This window comes from Corvus brachyrhynchos, unplaced genomic scaffold (assembly GCF_000691975.1).
Source record: "Corvus brachyrhynchos isolate BGI_N302 unplaced genomic scaffold, ASM69197v1 scaffold297, whole genome shotgun sequence".
Lineage (NCBI taxonomy): Eukaryota > Metazoa > Chordata > Aves > Passeriformes > Corvidae > Corvus > Corvus brachyrhynchos.
The window spans coordinates 261,587-279,210 of record NW_008239118.1 but is presented as its reverse complement, the minus strand read 5'-3'; the positions used below and the strand labels follow the sequence as shown (position 1 = coordinate 279,210).

At 46.6% G+C, this 17,624-nt stretch overlaps 1 protein-coding gene across 2 annotated transcripts in view; it reads right to left on the bottom strand.

Annotated features, from left to right (window-relative positions):
- Positions 1-13,042, bottom strand: part of WDR7 (WD repeat domain 7) — a 38,707-nt gene extending 25,665 nt beyond the window's left edge. Inside the window, exons 1-18 of one of the 2 annotated variants that reach the window (XM_008638048.2) lie at positions 12,871-13,042; positions 12,053-12,159; positions 11,275-11,353; positions 10,972-11,146; positions 10,283-10,359; positions 9,413-9,532; positions 8,965-9,110; positions 8,471-8,573; positions 8,200-8,341; positions 7,645-7,893; positions 6,992-7,212; positions 6,264-6,459; positions 5,710-5,924; positions 3,782-4,545; positions 3,547-3,635; positions 1,721-1,801; positions 1,040-1,158; positions 655-778 (exon numbers count right to left, since the gene is read on the bottom strand). In XM_008638048.2, coding sequence (XP_008636270.1) covers positions 655-778; positions 1,040-1,158; positions 1,721-1,801; positions 3,547-3,635; positions 3,782-4,545; positions 5,710-5,924; positions 6,264-6,459; positions 6,992-7,212; positions 7,645-7,893; positions 8,200-8,341; positions 8,471-8,573; positions 8,965-9,110; positions 9,413-9,532; positions 10,283-10,359; positions 10,972-11,146; positions 11,275-11,353; positions 12,053-12,159; positions 12,871-13,026 — 3,163 coding nt within the window. In that variant the 5' untranslated portion in view covers positions 13,027-13,042. The remainder of the gene's footprint in view (positions 1-654; positions 779-1,039; positions 1,159-1,720; positions 1,802-3,546; positions 3,636-3,781; positions 4,546-5,709; positions 5,925-6,263; positions 6,460-6,991; positions 7,213-7,644; positions 7,894-8,199; positions 8,342-8,470; positions 8,574-8,964; positions 9,111-9,412; positions 9,533-10,282; positions 10,360-10,971; positions 11,147-11,274; positions 11,354-12,052; positions 12,160-12,870) is intronic. The other variant, XM_017739889.1, reaches the window with a different exon arrangement.
- Positions 13,043-17,624: the final 4,582 nt, after the last annotated feature.

Genomic DNA, 17,624 nt, shown 5'->3' with positions numbered 1-17,624 from the left:
TTTTGCCCCCTCTTTCAATATGTACCAATTTATTATTTGTAATTCATGCCCCAATATTCAGTGGCAAAACTGGGAGGAGTGGGGGATGTAGGAAAAAATGAGTATTTCTGTATCTTTCCTATTCTCCTCCCTCTCCTTCTAGCAGAAAATGAGACTTTCCACAAGTCTGTTATATCCCAAATAATTCTTATTCCTTTCAATTCCTCCAAAGCTGTAGCTTTGATTCCAAGCATTTCAACACTCACCATAAAAACTTAATCCCAATTTGCTAGTTTAGACCCACTGGAAAGGTTTCCAGTCTAACTGAGCTCAGAGAAATTCAAAACATGTCCTAACATCCACGGAATCCCTGCATTCCATTTAGATTCAATACCGTGATTAGACACCCTAAAATCAGTTGATGTTTAACAGAGATCTTTGAATAGAAACCACATTTTCAGGGGGAAAAAGCTCATTTCGAGGAAGATAAGAACGTTGGGATGTTCTCATCGAGGGGAATGAAATCTGTGAATTCCCTGGAGGCCTGGGACACCTTTGCAGGAGCCGTGGAGAGGTGAAGCAGCCAGGACTGGACGGATTACTCGGAATGTGGGGCTCCCAAGGCCCCTTCCCCGGTCTCCCCGGCGAGTGGGCTGTTCCCAGGGCGCTCCTTACGGGAGATGACGCTGTCCATGTACTGGGGCAGGTAGGGAGCCCAGGCGTCGATGGTCTCCTTGCGCCCCGCCTGCTCGATGCGGCGCAGCTCCGCCAGCAGCAGCGCCTGCGCCGCCTCCCGCACCTGCAGGGCAACACAGTTCAGGGCTGCATCAACCAGCCGGGCAGAAACACACCCCAGAGGGCCAAAACCCACAGAAATACAGATATTTAAATGTAATTCTTGACAGGGTTAAACTAGGGTTTAACTAGAAAATATTCCTGAATCGCGAATAAAGACTGTGGGACCTGTGCTGGAAAAGAATTGTGTGGGGTTTTTCATACGGAGGGAAAATTTAATCACCAAAAGACAACATCCATCCCAGAATGTCCGGGCTGAACTCACCTCCAGGCACCGATCCTGCCAGCGCCGTGCCAGCATCTCCAGGAGAGGAGGCCGGAACTTCTCCAGCCCCAGCAGGTCCGGGAGCATCACGCAGTGCATGGCAGCCAGCTGGCTCCAGCCTGGGGAAACACAGCAGGAGCACAAGGAATAAACACATCTCAAGTTCAGGTAAGTTTATTTACAGTGATACTTCACACATAAATCACAGAAACTCCCAGGTATTACCCCTTCAAGGATCACACGGGGTTTTCTGTCCTGATTTAAAGCTATGCAAATGTACCCAAGCACAGTTTGCCTGCTGTCCTTGTTTTTCCACCTGAATCTTTAACACACTTAATCCAGGTGAATTCCTACTACAGGTCTGCAGTACTGTGCAGGTAAAACCAGGAGAGAAATACAGTCAAGTGACACAGTGTGTAAAAATGCTTGTGAAATACCCATATTGTATTTAATATATGTCCAACATTATATCCAATATTATATTCAAATCTTCATCAACACCAAAACTCAGATTTAAGTGGTGTGAAACTGCTTTTTTTTTTGGTTAAAAGCCAACAGGGAACCCAACCCCAGGTACCCAACTGGCAAAGAAGAATTCCTTTTAGAAATCAAATGAAAATAACAATGAGAAAGGATTTTAGCTGGAAGTAAAGGATAAGTAGAAAAGTGAGGAAGGAATACCTTCGTTGACTAAGAAACAGGAATGGAAAGCAGAAGTGTCAGAGTGCCCAGATTCCGTGCTGGAAGCAGCAGCAGGAGCAACTTGCAGAGGAAAGAAGAAGAAATAAAAGAGAGAAAAAAAAGAGGGAAGTGAGGAGAGCAGCAGTGGAAAAACGGATTAGTATCACTGGAGAATGGAAAACAAAGAGGTGACTGTGATGATCTTCAACTTAAATATTCAACTTAGGAAGAATACTCAGCTTCAAAATAATATTCAACTCAAAATAATATTCAGCTTCAAAATAATATTCAACATAATGAGAATTCCAGGTTTTCCAAGAAGGAAGAGGCAGACATGCAGCTGCAGAGGAACATGGAGACAGTAAGAGAAACTGGGATGTTTTGAAAAGATCAAAGTACATCTAAATTGAGTGTTAAATATGTTTTTAGGCAGGTGGGTTTGGTCTGACTTCATGGTTGACTGTAAATTAGAAACCCAGGAATTCTGCTGTTTCTTCTCTTGCTTTTGCCATATTTCCATAGATTTGGAATTTGTACTATGCATTAAAAGCCAAAAAAATAACCCTTTATCAGTCTGAGCTGCCCCACCTGTCACTCCAAGATGTCCAGAATGAATTTCTGAGGGTTGGTTGGAATTTAAGTTCATTTTACATGGGCCTCTAGGCAAAAAAAATGTAACTTTTTACCACAGAAATGCCAAAAAGCCTAAAGGAGGACACAAACTCAGGCCTGGGACTCAAACAGTACCTGGGACATCTGTTTTGGAAACTCCCATGTCACCAAGTTGCTAAGGCTGGGAAAGACCTGGGAGATCATCAAATCCAACCAGGAACTGGCCCCACAGTGCCCACCACTCCCCATGCTCACAGGGGCCACGTCCAGCCCTGCAGAGCCCTTGAGGACCACCACTCCTTGAGGTAAGGGTGATCTCCAGGCGGTTCCAAGCATTACCCAGCCACGCACGCTCCATGACGGCGCTATTATCCCACGGAAAGCTCTGCAGACCTTCTGGCCTGCACATGCCGAGGTCGCCGTGGGATTGGGAGGTCCCTGGCTGCCACTTCTGCCCTCACCCTGTGCCCAGATGTCCTGCACAAGCATCCTCCAGTTAATCCCTCCCTGTTATTCTGCTGCAGAACAACAATGGGATGGAGCTCCCGAACGGATGGAGCATTGTCTTTGGAATGGTCTGTTTGCTTTGCAGGCATGGGACTGCTTTTGTCACCGGGGGACAGCTGCATCCAACCTCCTTTTCCAGGCCTTCCACGCCAACGGCGCGTGGGAGGCACAGGGTGGCTGCAGTAAATCCCTTCCCACCCCACTCGGAAAAGGAGCTGCTTAACTCAGGAAAAACATAAAATTATAGATGCACAAACCCACCCCAGACTGGAACTAAAGCTTCACTCCAGAGTTTTTGCCTGGTTTTGCTGGAGTTGCTCGTGCTCTTCCAACATAAGAGTAAGGAGTTCCAACCAGCCAAGGAGTGATCCTGGCACTGAGCTGGGATTGCTCCCACAGAAACACTCTGGGATGAGTCTGTAGAGCCTTTAGCTACAGGCTTTAAGCCTCCTCAACACCAGAATGTTTGGGAACACTTGAAACAGGCAAAAACTCCTTGTCAGAGAATGATGTCATGGCAGAATCAGCATCTTGTACTGATTCTTAAACAGGTCCTAATCCTCAACAATTTCATCTAGATTATCATTACAACACTGCACTGGTTTTTCCTCCCATGCAATAATTTTCTCTCTTGATAATAAGGCGTTAAATTCAGTGTAAAGAGCTGGAAGAACAGCCCCAAGGGCTGCAAAGAAAGTGGTTTGTACCTTGTTTGATTTGTCCTTGTGCTGCATGGCTGGACATCGGAGGGGGTGGCTTCACCTTGGCCATCTCGGGGGTGCCCGGCCTGGGCGGCCTAAACACAAAATATCCATGGAGAGACACATCAGCTGCAGCCCCAAAGGCTTTGGGAACCATTCAATCCATCACAAGGTAAAACCACACCAAATCCAAGGCTACATTCAGATGGAGACTGCCAAGTTACGGCAGTGTTTGTTGTACCTGGTGGGGCCCTTCTTCATGTGGTCCCCGATGAAGGTGGCGTTGGTCATGCTCATCAGCGTGTTGGCCAGGGAGATGACGGACAGCAGGTGCTGCGTGGTGACGGCCCGGGACACTCCGTACGTGCCCTTTCCCAAGCCTTCCGTCACGGACATTTTCCTGCCTAACTCCTCGAAGGCTGCCTTGCCCACGGGCTGGTTGTAGCCAGGGAGCATCAGAGACATGTGGCCACCTCGGGACAGGAGGCCAAAGGACACGGTGCAGTGCGGCTTCAGCATCCCGAGGCGATCCAGGCAGAGCTCGTCCAGCACAGAGTTCAGGCCCCAGGCGTGCAGGCAGGACATGAAGAGCTTGGCTGTATCCATGGTTAGATTATATTCCAACAAAGTCAGTGGTTTGGATTTGCTGGAGCGATATTCCGGGTCGCCATCTTCTCTCCTCTGCCTCATGGCCTCTTCATCCTCATCTTCATCATCGAGGAGGTGCTCCTTGATGTTCTCCTTGATGGTTTCCTTGACTTGCTGGAAGAGCACAGCCGCTCGTTTGCCAGTGAGGAAGGAGCCTCCCTTGTCGGAGCCACCGGAGGCTTTCTGTAAATTCTCTGGCGAGACGAGGGCGGTGTTGGGCCGGGAGGCCTCCTCCGTCAGCAGCTGGATAATCAGGGCCTCCACATCGAAGAACAGCACGTGGATGTCTGGGTCTGTTAGGTTGGTCTTGATGGCCTGAACCATCAGGGAGTTATGGGAGTATTTTGGTAAATTCCCCTGGAAAAACAAGAGAGCAAATTGAAATTTCCATTAGGGAAGCTGTGGGTGAGCCAAGTTTGAAACACAACCACAAACCACAGAACTTCAATTTACAGATCTCTGTAGGTAAACTGAGCTCTCCAGGTGAGACATGAGTTCACACTTCCTTCTCCTGAATCCTGTGAGATCACAGTTATATTCCAAGGAACAGCAAACTTCCAATCTTTTGTTATTAAGCTTAAAACACATTAAATACTTCATATTTGGTGGGTGAACTATGGAATCACTATATGCCATCGGCAAAGAAGCTGCTCAGATTCACCCAGACCTGCAATTACTGCACCACTTGGTCATTCCAATTAAGTCCATCTTCTTCCTCCTTCCCTCCCTCCCAAGGGGGAAAAGAGGGAGGAGGGAGAGTATTAAGGTGCTATGGGATAAAAGCTGAACAATGTCAGAAAGCAGACTGGAAACCAGAACACGAATCAAAGTTTTGAGGCATTATTCTCCCTAACACCTTCATTTCCAGCACTTTCACTGGATGAGGAGCCCACACGTAAACACTGCAGGTACAAATGCGGCACTCCCATCCCGCCTGGACGCAGCAGGAACAGCAGCACAAGTCCTGAGCACACGTTTTTTATGGAACCGTGCTGGTGGTGCTCTAAGGAATGTTCTCACCACGGGAGATTTCTCTCCCAACAGAAGGTGACAGCAGAAGGCGAGGGATAAATAGGAGAAGCTGGGAACGGAGCGCTGCTGCGCTCTGCTGGCCACAAGCTGTGCCGGGGAGGTTTAGGCTGGATATTGGGAACAATTCCTCATGGAAAGGGCTGTCCAAACCCAGGGCAGGGGTGGAGGGATTTCAAGCCACGTGGATGCAGCACTTGGGGACATGGGATAGTGGTGGCCTTGGCAGTGCCAGGGAACTCTTGGACTTGATCTTAGAGGGCTTTTCCAGAATAAACCATTCCATGATTCCAGATTCTGTAACTCAAACTGGAATAAAACCAAAGAGTAGGGTACACACTGAAGTGGGATCATGGACAGCAACATCAACTGGGGAACAACCACGTTTAGGTTTTGGAGAGCTCTGGCTGAGAACCTTCTGGTTACAATGATGGAACCTTCCCGTGCTTCATTCCTTTCTGGAAGCACAGGCTCCAGCCGGAGCACACCCACCTTATCCGAGGCCTCGGAGGCCAGCAGGTTGGTGGCCAGGGTCTGGAGCTTCTGGTGGGCCACATTCTTGAGGGCAGCCAGGCTGCGGCGGGTCATGGCCTGCTTCAGGTTCACGGCGGGGTGGCTCAGCGAGTCCACGGCCGCCGGGACGGCCTCGTCGCAGGCGTTCAGGATCTCCACCGCCGTGATCCCCATCACGCACCTGTCCAGCGCCCCTGGAGCGGCGGGAGGGATGGAGAAACAGCTCAGCACCCCAAGCAGCACAGGGAACAAAGGCCTGGACGTGCCGCATTACTTTCTGTGTTTTAACAGCTGGGCTCAGAAGTAACATTCCCAAAAGGATGGAATTTTCCCTAAATTTCCATGAGGTTCACAAACCCCCCAGTGTGATTCTGTACCGATCACTGCTTTGGGGAACACCTGGAGAGATAAGTTCCAAATATAGATGAGCAAAAGTGTTTTAGTTCTCCCCTCAGACACAGCCTCGACAGCACTAAAAGCAAATCTGTATTTATATGCATTAAAAATGGATTAATCAACATCTCTGAGCTCACCAGTGTCCATCTGCCAGACGTACACGGAGCCATCCGAGCATCCCACCACCAGGTAGTCATCGGACGGCCTCCACTTGATCACTTGGATTGGGAAGAGGTGGCGGGATGCCAGCATGATGCATTTCTTCTCCCTCAGGCTCAGCAGACCCACGGAGTGATCACTGGCAACGGAGCAAATACAGTGCTGGACTCTTGCCTGATAAAGGAAAAAAGGGAAAAAGCTTAATCATAATGCAGGGAGTTGGTATTAAAAACCTTTCCCCCACCGGGCAGAGCAGGGTGACCAAAAGCCTCTTCTATAAACAAAACTCAGGCACCTCCACCTATGTTCAAAATCACTGAGGTCACTGGGAACAGAACTCCCTGAGCAGAAATTCCCTTTAATCCATCCTTTGCACATCAAAAAGAGCAAATGGGTATTAAACCCCATTTTGTTAAGCAAACCCCAGCGTTTTCGCTCAGTGTCACTCCATTCATTAAATTCTATTTATTCAGCTAAGTTACAAGAGGCAAAATTGTCTCTAGACCCTATTTTTAACAGGCTTGATAAAGCCCCTACTTTCAATCCTTTATATAATTAAAACAAAACATAAATAACAGAATAATCGAGCTCTTTTTAGTGAAGCTCTTGCAAGAGTTGGGTTGGTGCTACATCTCCAGCATTCCACATTGCATTCCCATTCTCAAGGAGGACTGAGGTGCTGGAAGGGTTATCCTAGAGAACTTACACTGCAGTTTTCTGGTGGAACAAGCAGCTGGGTGATTTCTCCCCCGTGGACACAGAAGATATGTTTCATCTCTCCCGAGAAGATATCCCAGATGATGACAGAGAAATCCACCCCGCCTGAGATCAGGTACCTCTGGTCGTAGCGGGAGGAGACCTGGTGAGGGTACAGCAAACACGTGACCTTGTTCCGGTGGCCTCGGAGCGTCCGGTGAGGGGGCCAGCCTGCGAGGTGGGAGGACAGGGGCAAAAGCACAGAAAAAGAGAGGAGAAACAGAAATTCAACAGAACAATCAACTCCCAAGTGTTTGTTCTGCAACTCAGATCCCATAACTACGAAGATAATGTTATATGGAACCCACATATCCAACACCAGCCCAAGCATAACACGTGGATCCCACCAGGAATCCTGGTAGGTCCTTCCCATGGAGATTTCTACTGGCACATCAATACCCAGCCCTGCAGTGCAGGAACAATTCTGGAGAACGCAGGAGATGCTCCCCTGTCTTACCTTTGCTCCTGCATCTCAAAGGCCCCGGAGAAATACCCAAGCTGCTCTTGCGTGCGTCAGAGCTTAAGGGATTCCCAGCACAGAACGGAACAGCAGATCTACAGGATTTCTGCCTGCGGACGGCCTGCTGCTCCCCGCGCCCGTACCTCTGCGCAGCATGTGCTCTCCCTGCAGCAGCTGCACGATGGCAGTCTGCGTGGCCGGCACGATGACGATGCTGCCGTCCTCGCGGCCGCACACCAGCCGCCCGTGCGCCGGGATGTACACACTGGCCGTCACCCGCAGCGGCTCGCTCACGTTGGGAACGATGCTCAGCTGGTCGATGATCCCCGCGGGACGAGGGCTCAGCTGGTCAAAAGCTTCCTGGAGGGATATGGAGGTGGTTGTTTGCAGGCCTGGGAAAAGGAGGGAAAGTATCAGCAAGGGCTGAGGTGGGAGGAGTTGAGCAACTGCATCTAGTGGGAGGTGTTGGGAGTCGGAATTGGATGTTTCAGGTCTCTCCCAGCCACTCTGGGATTCTCTACTGGAAATGGACTCACTACAAGAATAAAGCTAATTAAGATTTTGAGCATATCTGAAAAAATGAAGTTACTACAGCTCCTATGATTAAACCCCAACTTCATGATCTGTGGGAGAACCAGCAGGGCTTTATTCAGCAAAAACACACAGAAACCACAAAGATCTGGCTATTAATTAGGTACCTTTTGCACCCTCCTGCTGGTCAAGGGTGTCAGGCACGCTCCAAATGCACAGTCTCCCTGAGGAGTCTCCTTGGATTAAGAGCCTGTAGGAAAACTCTCTCTGGCCACAGAAGAACCGAGTCACTGGAGGACATATTAGGAGCTGTTCAAAAAATAAGGAACAGCTTCAGACCACGCACCAATCACGTGCTCAGCTTCAAGCTTCCTCCCTTTTTAAAGCAGGACAAAACCTCACACAGCCCATTAAAAAGCTCCAAAGAACCAGATGTACCTGTTTATCTGCTCTGTCCAACACGCTGTACAATAAAGGTGGAATCAAGTTTTCCACTGCTTTCCCCACATCCCTGCGGAATGAATCACTGGCTGGCAGGCAGCTGGGTGTAAGAATGAAGAAAGGAGTAAAACTCCTTGCACTTAGAGAGTGATTCCTACAGTAGGACACGGATGTTGCTCCCACCCTCATGCTCTGATCACATGAGGGCGAGGAAGGAGTTCCCACATGATTGAGGCAGGAATATTCAAGATAAAACATCATCTCTACCCAGAACAAACACGTCTGCACATCACGAAGATGTCAGAAGAAAAGCCTTTGATTTTACTCTTGTAAGTTTTAGTTCCTTCAATGTCCAATTCTGAATTAATTTTATAGTTTTGTATTTACACGCCTTCCCTTACTGGACCAATATTTCAGTAGTTCTTCAATTAATTCCGTTCAATTCAAATTAACCCGAAATTAAACAAATGGGGTATTTCTTTGTTGAGTACCTGGCTGGTAATTTATAGATGAAACTTTGTCCATCCTCTGTCCATACAATCACTTTATCAGCTGCCACAAAGTCCCCACCAGTCCAGGTCTGCTCATTTTCACTGGGGACTGAACATAAGAGTGAATAATCTCCAGCATCAAAAACCTGAGAGGAAACAGCAAAGTCTGTTGTTATTATAAGCAATTAATTACACATTAAAATGGCCAGGCAGCAACTGATTTTGGGTTCATTATCACAGAATCATGGAATGGTTTGGGTTGGAAAAGACCTTAAGGATCATCTTGTTCCAAACCTGCACCACAGGCAGAGATTTGGATTAAATATCTAGAAATACACTGAATATATAATAGAGGTACATTAAAGAGACTTGGAGCATCTTCATCTAAATGTTTTCATGTAGTTTAATTGAGATTCCTGAGGGAGAAGATCTGGGGATTCTGCCTTACCCTCCAGTACTTGGAGCACACGACCAGCAGCGAGCGCTGGGTGAAGGCGCAGAAGGAAATGCTCTGGCAGTTCTCGCAGTAGATGGGCTTGGATTCCTCCTCAAACACTGGGGTGGTGTCCTAAACCAAAGAGAACCAACACTAAACCAACTCTTTCCTCCTCAAACGGAACTCAGGACCGTGCCAGAACCCACAGAAAAAGGACCGGGGCACTTCTCAAGGTGCCAGATGGCTGACTCCTACGGAAAACCCAAACACTCGGAGCAGTTTTTATTCCATTACTCCTACTAAGAAGATCTGCAGGAGCACGTGGTGTCCTCTTTGGGCACTTAAGTCTCCCAAATTCCCCAGCAGGACAGATTAGTGGTGCTGACCTTGCAGCCAGGTAGGAAGCTGGAAGGAAGCAGATTCCACTCCCACGTCATTCCTAACTAGAAGGTGATTTTTCCTTACAAGACGTTTCTGTGAAGAGTTGATTTACCAGAGGTTTGAGACCTGGGGCAAGTCTCCTTTAAGACTTTTATTCATTAGTATCCAGGAAATGCCAAATAACAGGGAGCTAGAGATAATCCTGAATAATGAATATTTCTAAAAATGGTATGGCCTGCTCAGCAAAATATTAACCCAAATCATTGCATGGTACAAATAAAAAACACATTTGGAAAAATTGGAGATAATCCTACACTTAATTTGGAAATCAGTTCTCTGAGCAGGATTAGGAATTCTGATGGCAACTTAAATCCTTACAGGAAAATTCAGGAAGTTGATTTTCAACTGGCAAAGAGGAAAAGGAATATCAGCAGCAGAGTATCAGGAACAGAACCCTCCATCCCACCAGGAAGTGCCACTAATCCAGCAGCCTTTGCCTACCTGCAGCCGACTGACCTCCGAGGTGATGATCCAGACTTTGAGGATGCCAGTCACAGACACAGCCACGACAGTGTCCTCTGGGAAATACAAAAATGAGGCTGAGGCACAAGGACTTCCTCACTTGTGCACATCTGAGCATGAATTAAAACCTGATCCAAGCATTCCTGGAGCGTTTGCTTCCGAACTGAATGTTTATTTGCGAAGGTGGGCACGGAATAAGGAATAAATGAAAGGCATTAGCAGGAAACGCTTCATACCAGAGCTCATTTCCAGTTGTTCCAGCCATTTATTTGTGGTGGGGACAACAGCTGAGCTTTCCCACCCCAGGATTTTGGGAATGCCTGGTTTACAACTGTTGCTGAGCCTTAACTCAAGAGAGAAGTCCTTCAGTCAGGATCTTCTCCTCAGTGTTCCCCAAACCTCTCAGGAATTCCAGTCTCCACAACAGGAACACCCGAACAAGACATTCATCTGCCAGAAATTAAAGCCCACCAAATGAACACCAATTAGCAGAACCAACCAGGTCTGAGCTCAGGTGACACTTCAGCCCGTGCCAGCTGATCCAGCTGGAGCAGGATTCCCAGGGAAGCTGTGGCTGCCCCATCCCTGGAAGTGTCCGAGGCTGGGCTAGACAGGGCTTGGAGCAACCTGGGCTAGTGGAAGGGGTCCCTGCCACAAGAAACAATCACCTTGTGTCCTGTTGGACCGGATGATGGTCATGGAGCTGATCCAGTCCGGAGAGATCTTGGATATCAAAGAATAAAGCACTTCAAGGCTGGTTGCATCCACGACCAGAATTTCAGGGTAATGTCCATGGCATAGGAGCCTCCCTTCCCGCTGCGTGCCGACTGTGAACTGATAGAACTACACAGATGGGAACAAACACAAATTAGAATCCAGGTGGGACAGGGATTCCTTCGTTTTGCACCTGCAGCGTGTTTCCCAAATCCCAGGAGGGCACTTCCCGCTCTGCCATCCCTCCCAGGACTCACCTGGATGCCGGTGTGCGCACAGGCCAGCTTGGTGAACTCGATGCACCTGCCATCGTTCACATCCCACAGGCACATCTCCCTGAAACACAGGCAAACTACATGGAAAATAGGCCAGGCTTCCAAGCACTTACCAGCCCTCTACGTTGGGAGGAACTTCATCTGAACCATTTATTAGGGATTAGATCAATTCTATTTAGAGAAACTCAAAATCAACTGGACTTTCCAGCCCTCCTGAATCCACACAACCTGCTGCTCCCTCTGAGGATAAATTACAGAACCTGCAGGAGTTCAAATGAGCAGCTATTCCCCATACTTACAGTACTTTTTAATTTCAAACTTTATATACAAATTTAATCAGAACAGAATCTGTGAGGTACTTTCTCCTTTCCACCAGATAGATAAATTCCCAGTGAAAACACATTTTGGTTCCAAATCCAATGGGAAGAGATTACTTAGCCCTGAAGTTGGTCCAAGGTGGAAATTCTAAATTCTCCCCTCAAATTCCTTGCTAAAAGATTATTCAGGAAAATCACTCCCTACCATCCCTGGATAAAAAAATCTCTTATTGATTTGGATATCAATTGCACAAGAAATCCTTCCTGCTTCTCCCTCTAAACTACTGCTCTGATTAATAAATAAAACCAGTCAAAAATAAAACGTATTTGCTGAGGAATTTTTTCTTGAGGATAAAATTCATCACAGTGTTGAAATATGGACAAATTAGGGACAAATTCCCATTATTTCAGTTCTGCACATCAATAAACACTCAGAAACTCACCCACTCTCTGATGCACTCACTATATACTGCTTTTCACTGGAAGCTGAGGCCTTGGATAAACAAGTAACTGAGGCTGTATGACCAAAGAGCAGAGCTCTGGGATTGATCTGGGACCAGGGAAAGAAAACAGGAAGTCAAAATCACACAAATGACCAAAATATCCATATCCCAGCTTTCTACTTCATGTGTTATACATCTGTTAACACGTGTACACACATTTAATTAGCACAGCAGTGGATGGATCATCTTGGAAGACTTTCTACTTCAAACAGGAATGAGATTTGGGGGGAAAATGCATTTTGCAAACTCCTCTCAATATTTACAAATCAGGAGCTGAATGTGGCTCAATTCAATTTGAACTGAGTTTGGCTGAATGAAAAAAATTGTGTTGCACATTGTTTTTCCCAATTGAGTTCCTGTATATCCATAAGCAAGGGGAGACCTCAGAGCCCCTTCCAGTGCCAAAAGGGGCACCAAGAGAGCTGGAGAGGAACTTGGGACAGGGAATGGGATGCCAGGAAAAGGGGGAATGGCTTCCCACTGCCAGATGGGATACTGGGAAGGAATTCCTTTTTACAACATTGCTTTCTTTAAGCAGCTCAGCTAGAAAGCAACTAGTTTAGAGCAGCCCCAGGAAATTGGAATGAGTTAAGAAAACTTTCCTACAGGAGCAGCAACAAAGTCAGAGCCAGAACACCTCTTGGTAACCTGGAACAGCGCTGTGGGAAGGGCGGAGCAGCCACCCAAGCCTCAGGAGAGGGAGGACAGGCTGAGGGCATACTCCCCGCTAGTGGGAACGGGAATTCTGGATCCACTACCTGCAGGTCAGCACCCAGGTCCCAGAGGCAGATCTGCCCGTCGTGGCAGCCGGTGACGATGACAGAGTCATCCACGAGCAGCAGGGAGGACACACAATGGGTGGGGGCACGCCGGCCCCACAGCACGATGGGCAGCACCAGGCTGTTCCCGGCCATGGCCACGGAGCGCCTGCAATTCCAACAGAACGACATCATTAGCAACATCCTGGGCTGTTCCAGGCCATGGCCATGGAGTGCCTGCAATTCCAACAAAACAACCAACAGCAGCAACATCCTGGGCTGCTCCCTTTGCTCATGTTTTTGCCATCTTTTCCCCTCATGTTTCTACCATCTTGTCCCCTCCCGTCTCCGCCATTTTGTCCCCTCATGTTTCCCGCCATTTTGTCCCCTCAGGTTTCCCGCCATTTTGTCCCCTCAGGTTTGTGTGTGTCCCTCTTCAGGGATCCCCTCATTTCTCCTCAGTGAATGCCCTCATCTCCCCACAGGAATTCAGTAACATTCCTCAACCAGTCCCTTAAAAACACACATCTTCACAAGTTTGATTTCTTACACATCTTGCAAAATTTTACAGACTTTTCCTTACCCATATAGGGACAAACAGCACACTCCTGGGCACACAGGGATTTTTGCCCAAATCCCTCTTTTAGAGTAATTTTGAAGTAAAAAATGTTTTAAGTCCCGAGGCTGAAGCCATTTTTATACCCCTGATGTTGTTATGTCCCTGCTACACAGATATTCACGTTGGAATATGGGATATCCTGCCTTAAGTGAAATCAGCCTTGTATAATCCACTGATAAACTGGATCCTGGCCACTCTCCAGCAGGAAATAGATCCAGCACTATCTTTACTGCAACATTTCAGATCTTCCGAATGTATTGACACAAAAAACACGGTGGAATTTCAATTGTCCCCAGGCCAAAACGGTCTCAGTGACTGGGAACAGAAACTCAAGTTGTGGCAATAAAACCCACTTGGATTTGCACAAGATTTAAACCCCACAACAACCCTCTGTTTGTGGTAGCAACACTCCCAGCTTGCTGAGCACTTCCATGTTTTTAGAACTGAGGTTTTCTTATCAGCGAAAAGGTCGTGTTAAATAAATAACCAAACACTCTTTATGGATTATCCTGTGGAGGTTTATGCTCTGGACTTACCCCAGCTCAAACCAGAGCCAGAGCTCTGATTTCAAGGAGCATGAACACATCAAAACAGGCAGGATTTATGGAAGAAATATTTTTAAATATGTGTGCTTTCCTTTTTTTTTTTTTTTTTTATAGCTACATACAGATTCTTCTAGTTTGAGGTACCCAGCAATGTCTGCATTTTTCACAGGTCTGTAAACCTGTTTCACAGCACTTCAGAGGGAACAAATCTGAATTATGACAGAAAAATAAAGGTCAGCCTGAATATGAGTGAGGTTCCCAACTCCACTTCCCATTGGGATAACTGCAGGTATCCCGGCGATGGTTACAAGGAACCAACAGGCAAACCAGCAGCGTCCTCCTGCCACGCAACGGGGAGATCTTCCAGCCCCGTCCATCCCACTCCATCCTGGCAGTGTCCAAGGCGAGGCTGGACAGGGCTTGGAGCAACCTGGGATAGCAGAAGGTGCCCCAGGCCACTCCAACTTGGACACTTCCAGGGATGGGGCAACCACAGCTTCCCTGGACAACCTGTGCCAGGGCGTCGATGGATTCCAAGACATTCTTGTCACCCCTCATCCATGTAAAAACCACAGGAACCGTTATTCCATTTGATGGATGCTGCCAGAGACCTGGAACACGACTGTGTCCATGGAAAAAAGGGGGAAGGGAGGGAGCAAGGGCAGGCTAATGAATGGCTAAGGATTACACACGGCTCCCAGGAGGCTCCTGATGAGTCAGGGACCAGTTGTGGGTTTTCCACAAAATCCCCATCACAAAATCAGTAATATCACATCAAATTACCCTTCCCAGTAAAGCAGCTCATTTCTGGCAGCCCACTGGACCACCTTCATTAAAAGCTATTTAATTAAGAGCTCTAATTTAATGATCATGATCAATAGAGACCAAAAATCCAGTCTTTCTCCACACTGAAACCACACCTGGCCCTGCAGTGTTAATTGTTATGCAATGCTGGATCAATTGCTCTGTCTGGACCATCACAACACAGAAAAAGAAATTAATTCAGCATTTTAAACAACACGGTGACAAACAAAGAGCTACAATTAAACCAGGCTTGGTTTGCAGGGAAATCATCATAAAGATGGAATAAAAGCAGGAATAAAGCATCCAGATGCAACAGAACAAAATGCAAATATCAACAACAAGAACAAACACACCCACAGCAAACAGAAATACCCACCCTACTTTTGTGAGGAAACAAACCAAGAATGACTAAACCAGAGCTGAAAAATGCCAATAAGCAACACAAAAATCCCTTCCCACTCCTCTGCTGTCCTACTGCTCCCAGTTCAGGGACCAAGCCACAGTGATCCTGAGTCACCTGGCTGTCAAAAACAGCTGCATTTTTAGATAAATACGGAGACTCCCCTACCGGGGCACAGAATTACTGCTTGAGATCCTGCATTTAATGTTGCTGCATTTAAAGCTGCTTCTGAACACTTTCAAACCCACACCACTCTGAATAAAGGGAATTTTCAAAAGGAACATACAGGAGAACATTACAACATACAAGAGCATTAGCACATAACTACCCTAAGACATTCCAGATTTTCCATGCAGAAAACACATTATCAACCCCCTGACAGTCCCATTTTAAACCCAGTTCTCAGAATATTTCATAGCAAGGCTCTGAGAGAGAGAGGAAAAAGAAAAACTACCTCTTTCCTTCTAGTTTTTGACTATGGCAGCGCAAGGCCTTCATAAAAAACTTCCTTTTCAGGAAAAACCACATTTTAATTCCCCAGGAATTTGGATTCCAGAGCTCAGCCCCAGCAAACGCCAACTGCAGCCCCTGCTTGCACCAAAATCCCTTTTTGTCTGAAAACAATCAATAATTCCATTTTTTGACATCAGTGATGACAAACTACAGGAGCAAATCAACACTGTCCCAGTGCCAAACGAGCTCAAAAGCAGGCTGGGAATCATTCCACACCAATTCACACATTCCAGTGCTTTAGAACTCCCCAAAACCCACTATTTCCTGTGGAAAAAGGAACTTGGAAGTGGAAAATGGAGATGCCACGGGTAAAGTTCTTCCTGCTAATACTTCTCAGTCTCCATGGGGTAAATCTGTCTCTATCGCTTCCACAAGTGCCAAAATCCTGGTTTTCTTCCCAAAACACAATAAATTCCATGTACATAGGGATATACACATCTATCTATCTAACCGTCCTTGTATTCATTTTGCTCCACTTTAAATTCGCTCTACGACATAAAGGATTGTAAATAATGATAATAAAAAATAATATATAAATAATTCTAATCTTATAAATACAACAAATGCAGGGATGTGGGAATACATGTGACAGTATTGTACAATAAATACAACAAATGCAGGGATGTGGAAAAACACCTTCCTGAAAACAGGATTGAAAAAAATTTTAAACAGAAAGCAATTATTTAAATGAGGAAATGAACCCAAAAAATGTTAAATAATGTGTTAATCTGACAGAGTAATCCACTGACTCTTTGAACTGCTCTGCTTAAAGGTGGGATTTAGGCACATTTAATAATCCCGGATCAATTCTTATTTGAGTAAAGCCAGTAAACTGATTTTTCAAGTACAAGGTATTAAATACTGAATCCAAGACTCAACTAAACACCTTTTCAAGTTGTTTACCCAGAAATCCACAATATGGATTTTTACAGCCACAAAAGCCCTCAAATGCAACAAATCCACGGGAGGAAGAGGTAAAACAAAAGTCAACCCACCTTTGTTACACCAGAGCATGGCAAAAGCCAGGAGCTGCTCTTCCCAAACACTCCTATTTTCATTAAGTAAGGAATTAATCTCAGGATATGTGGGGACACTCCAATAATCTGCCCCCAAAATACTATTAAATAGCACAAAATAGTGTGAAATAGTATAAAATAGCTATGAATGGGCTGTTTATGCATTTGAGAAAAATCTAATTATTTTTAATTTAATTACAGATTATACTTTCTATTCATTATTTAGGGATGGAGAAAATGGACAACTGAGGGAGAGAGAAGACAACGAAAACACCTTCCCTGGATACTCAGGAGGTTCCAAATCAAGACAGAGGAGGAAATACTAATTTGGGACACGAGAGTTAATTGACACCTCTGGAAGCCACTTGCAGGTTTTCCTGGTGCTTAATTTGATGACACACTAAACCCATAGTAATTCCTCCTGTTTCAAACTGTCACAAAGGACAGTTATCCAAAGCAGCTGGAGAACACCAAATCCCATCCCTGGGTGCCAAGAGCACCGCGTCTGGCACAGGAAAGGGAAATAAAACTGGGGAAGGCTGCGAGGTAGCAAAAAAGTGGCATTAAAAGGCATTTAAGCCCCCCAAGAGGATCAATTCCGCATGAGGAGCCTCTCCTCAGGTAAGGCTCCGTCGGCACAGATGGAAACCTCCATCCATTAATAACCTGGTGCACGTTCTGAAAAGGTGACACTTGAAATTCCAACCCCAATCCTGCCCCGTTAACAGTGCGGGGCCGGTCCCGGTCCCGGTGTCCCGGGGTACCTGGGCTCCTGGGTGCTACAGCAGCCGAATCCTTGGGCTCCTGGCCACGCGAGTCTCTGGATGCCCCTGAATGCCCGTGTCCCTGCACCTCCC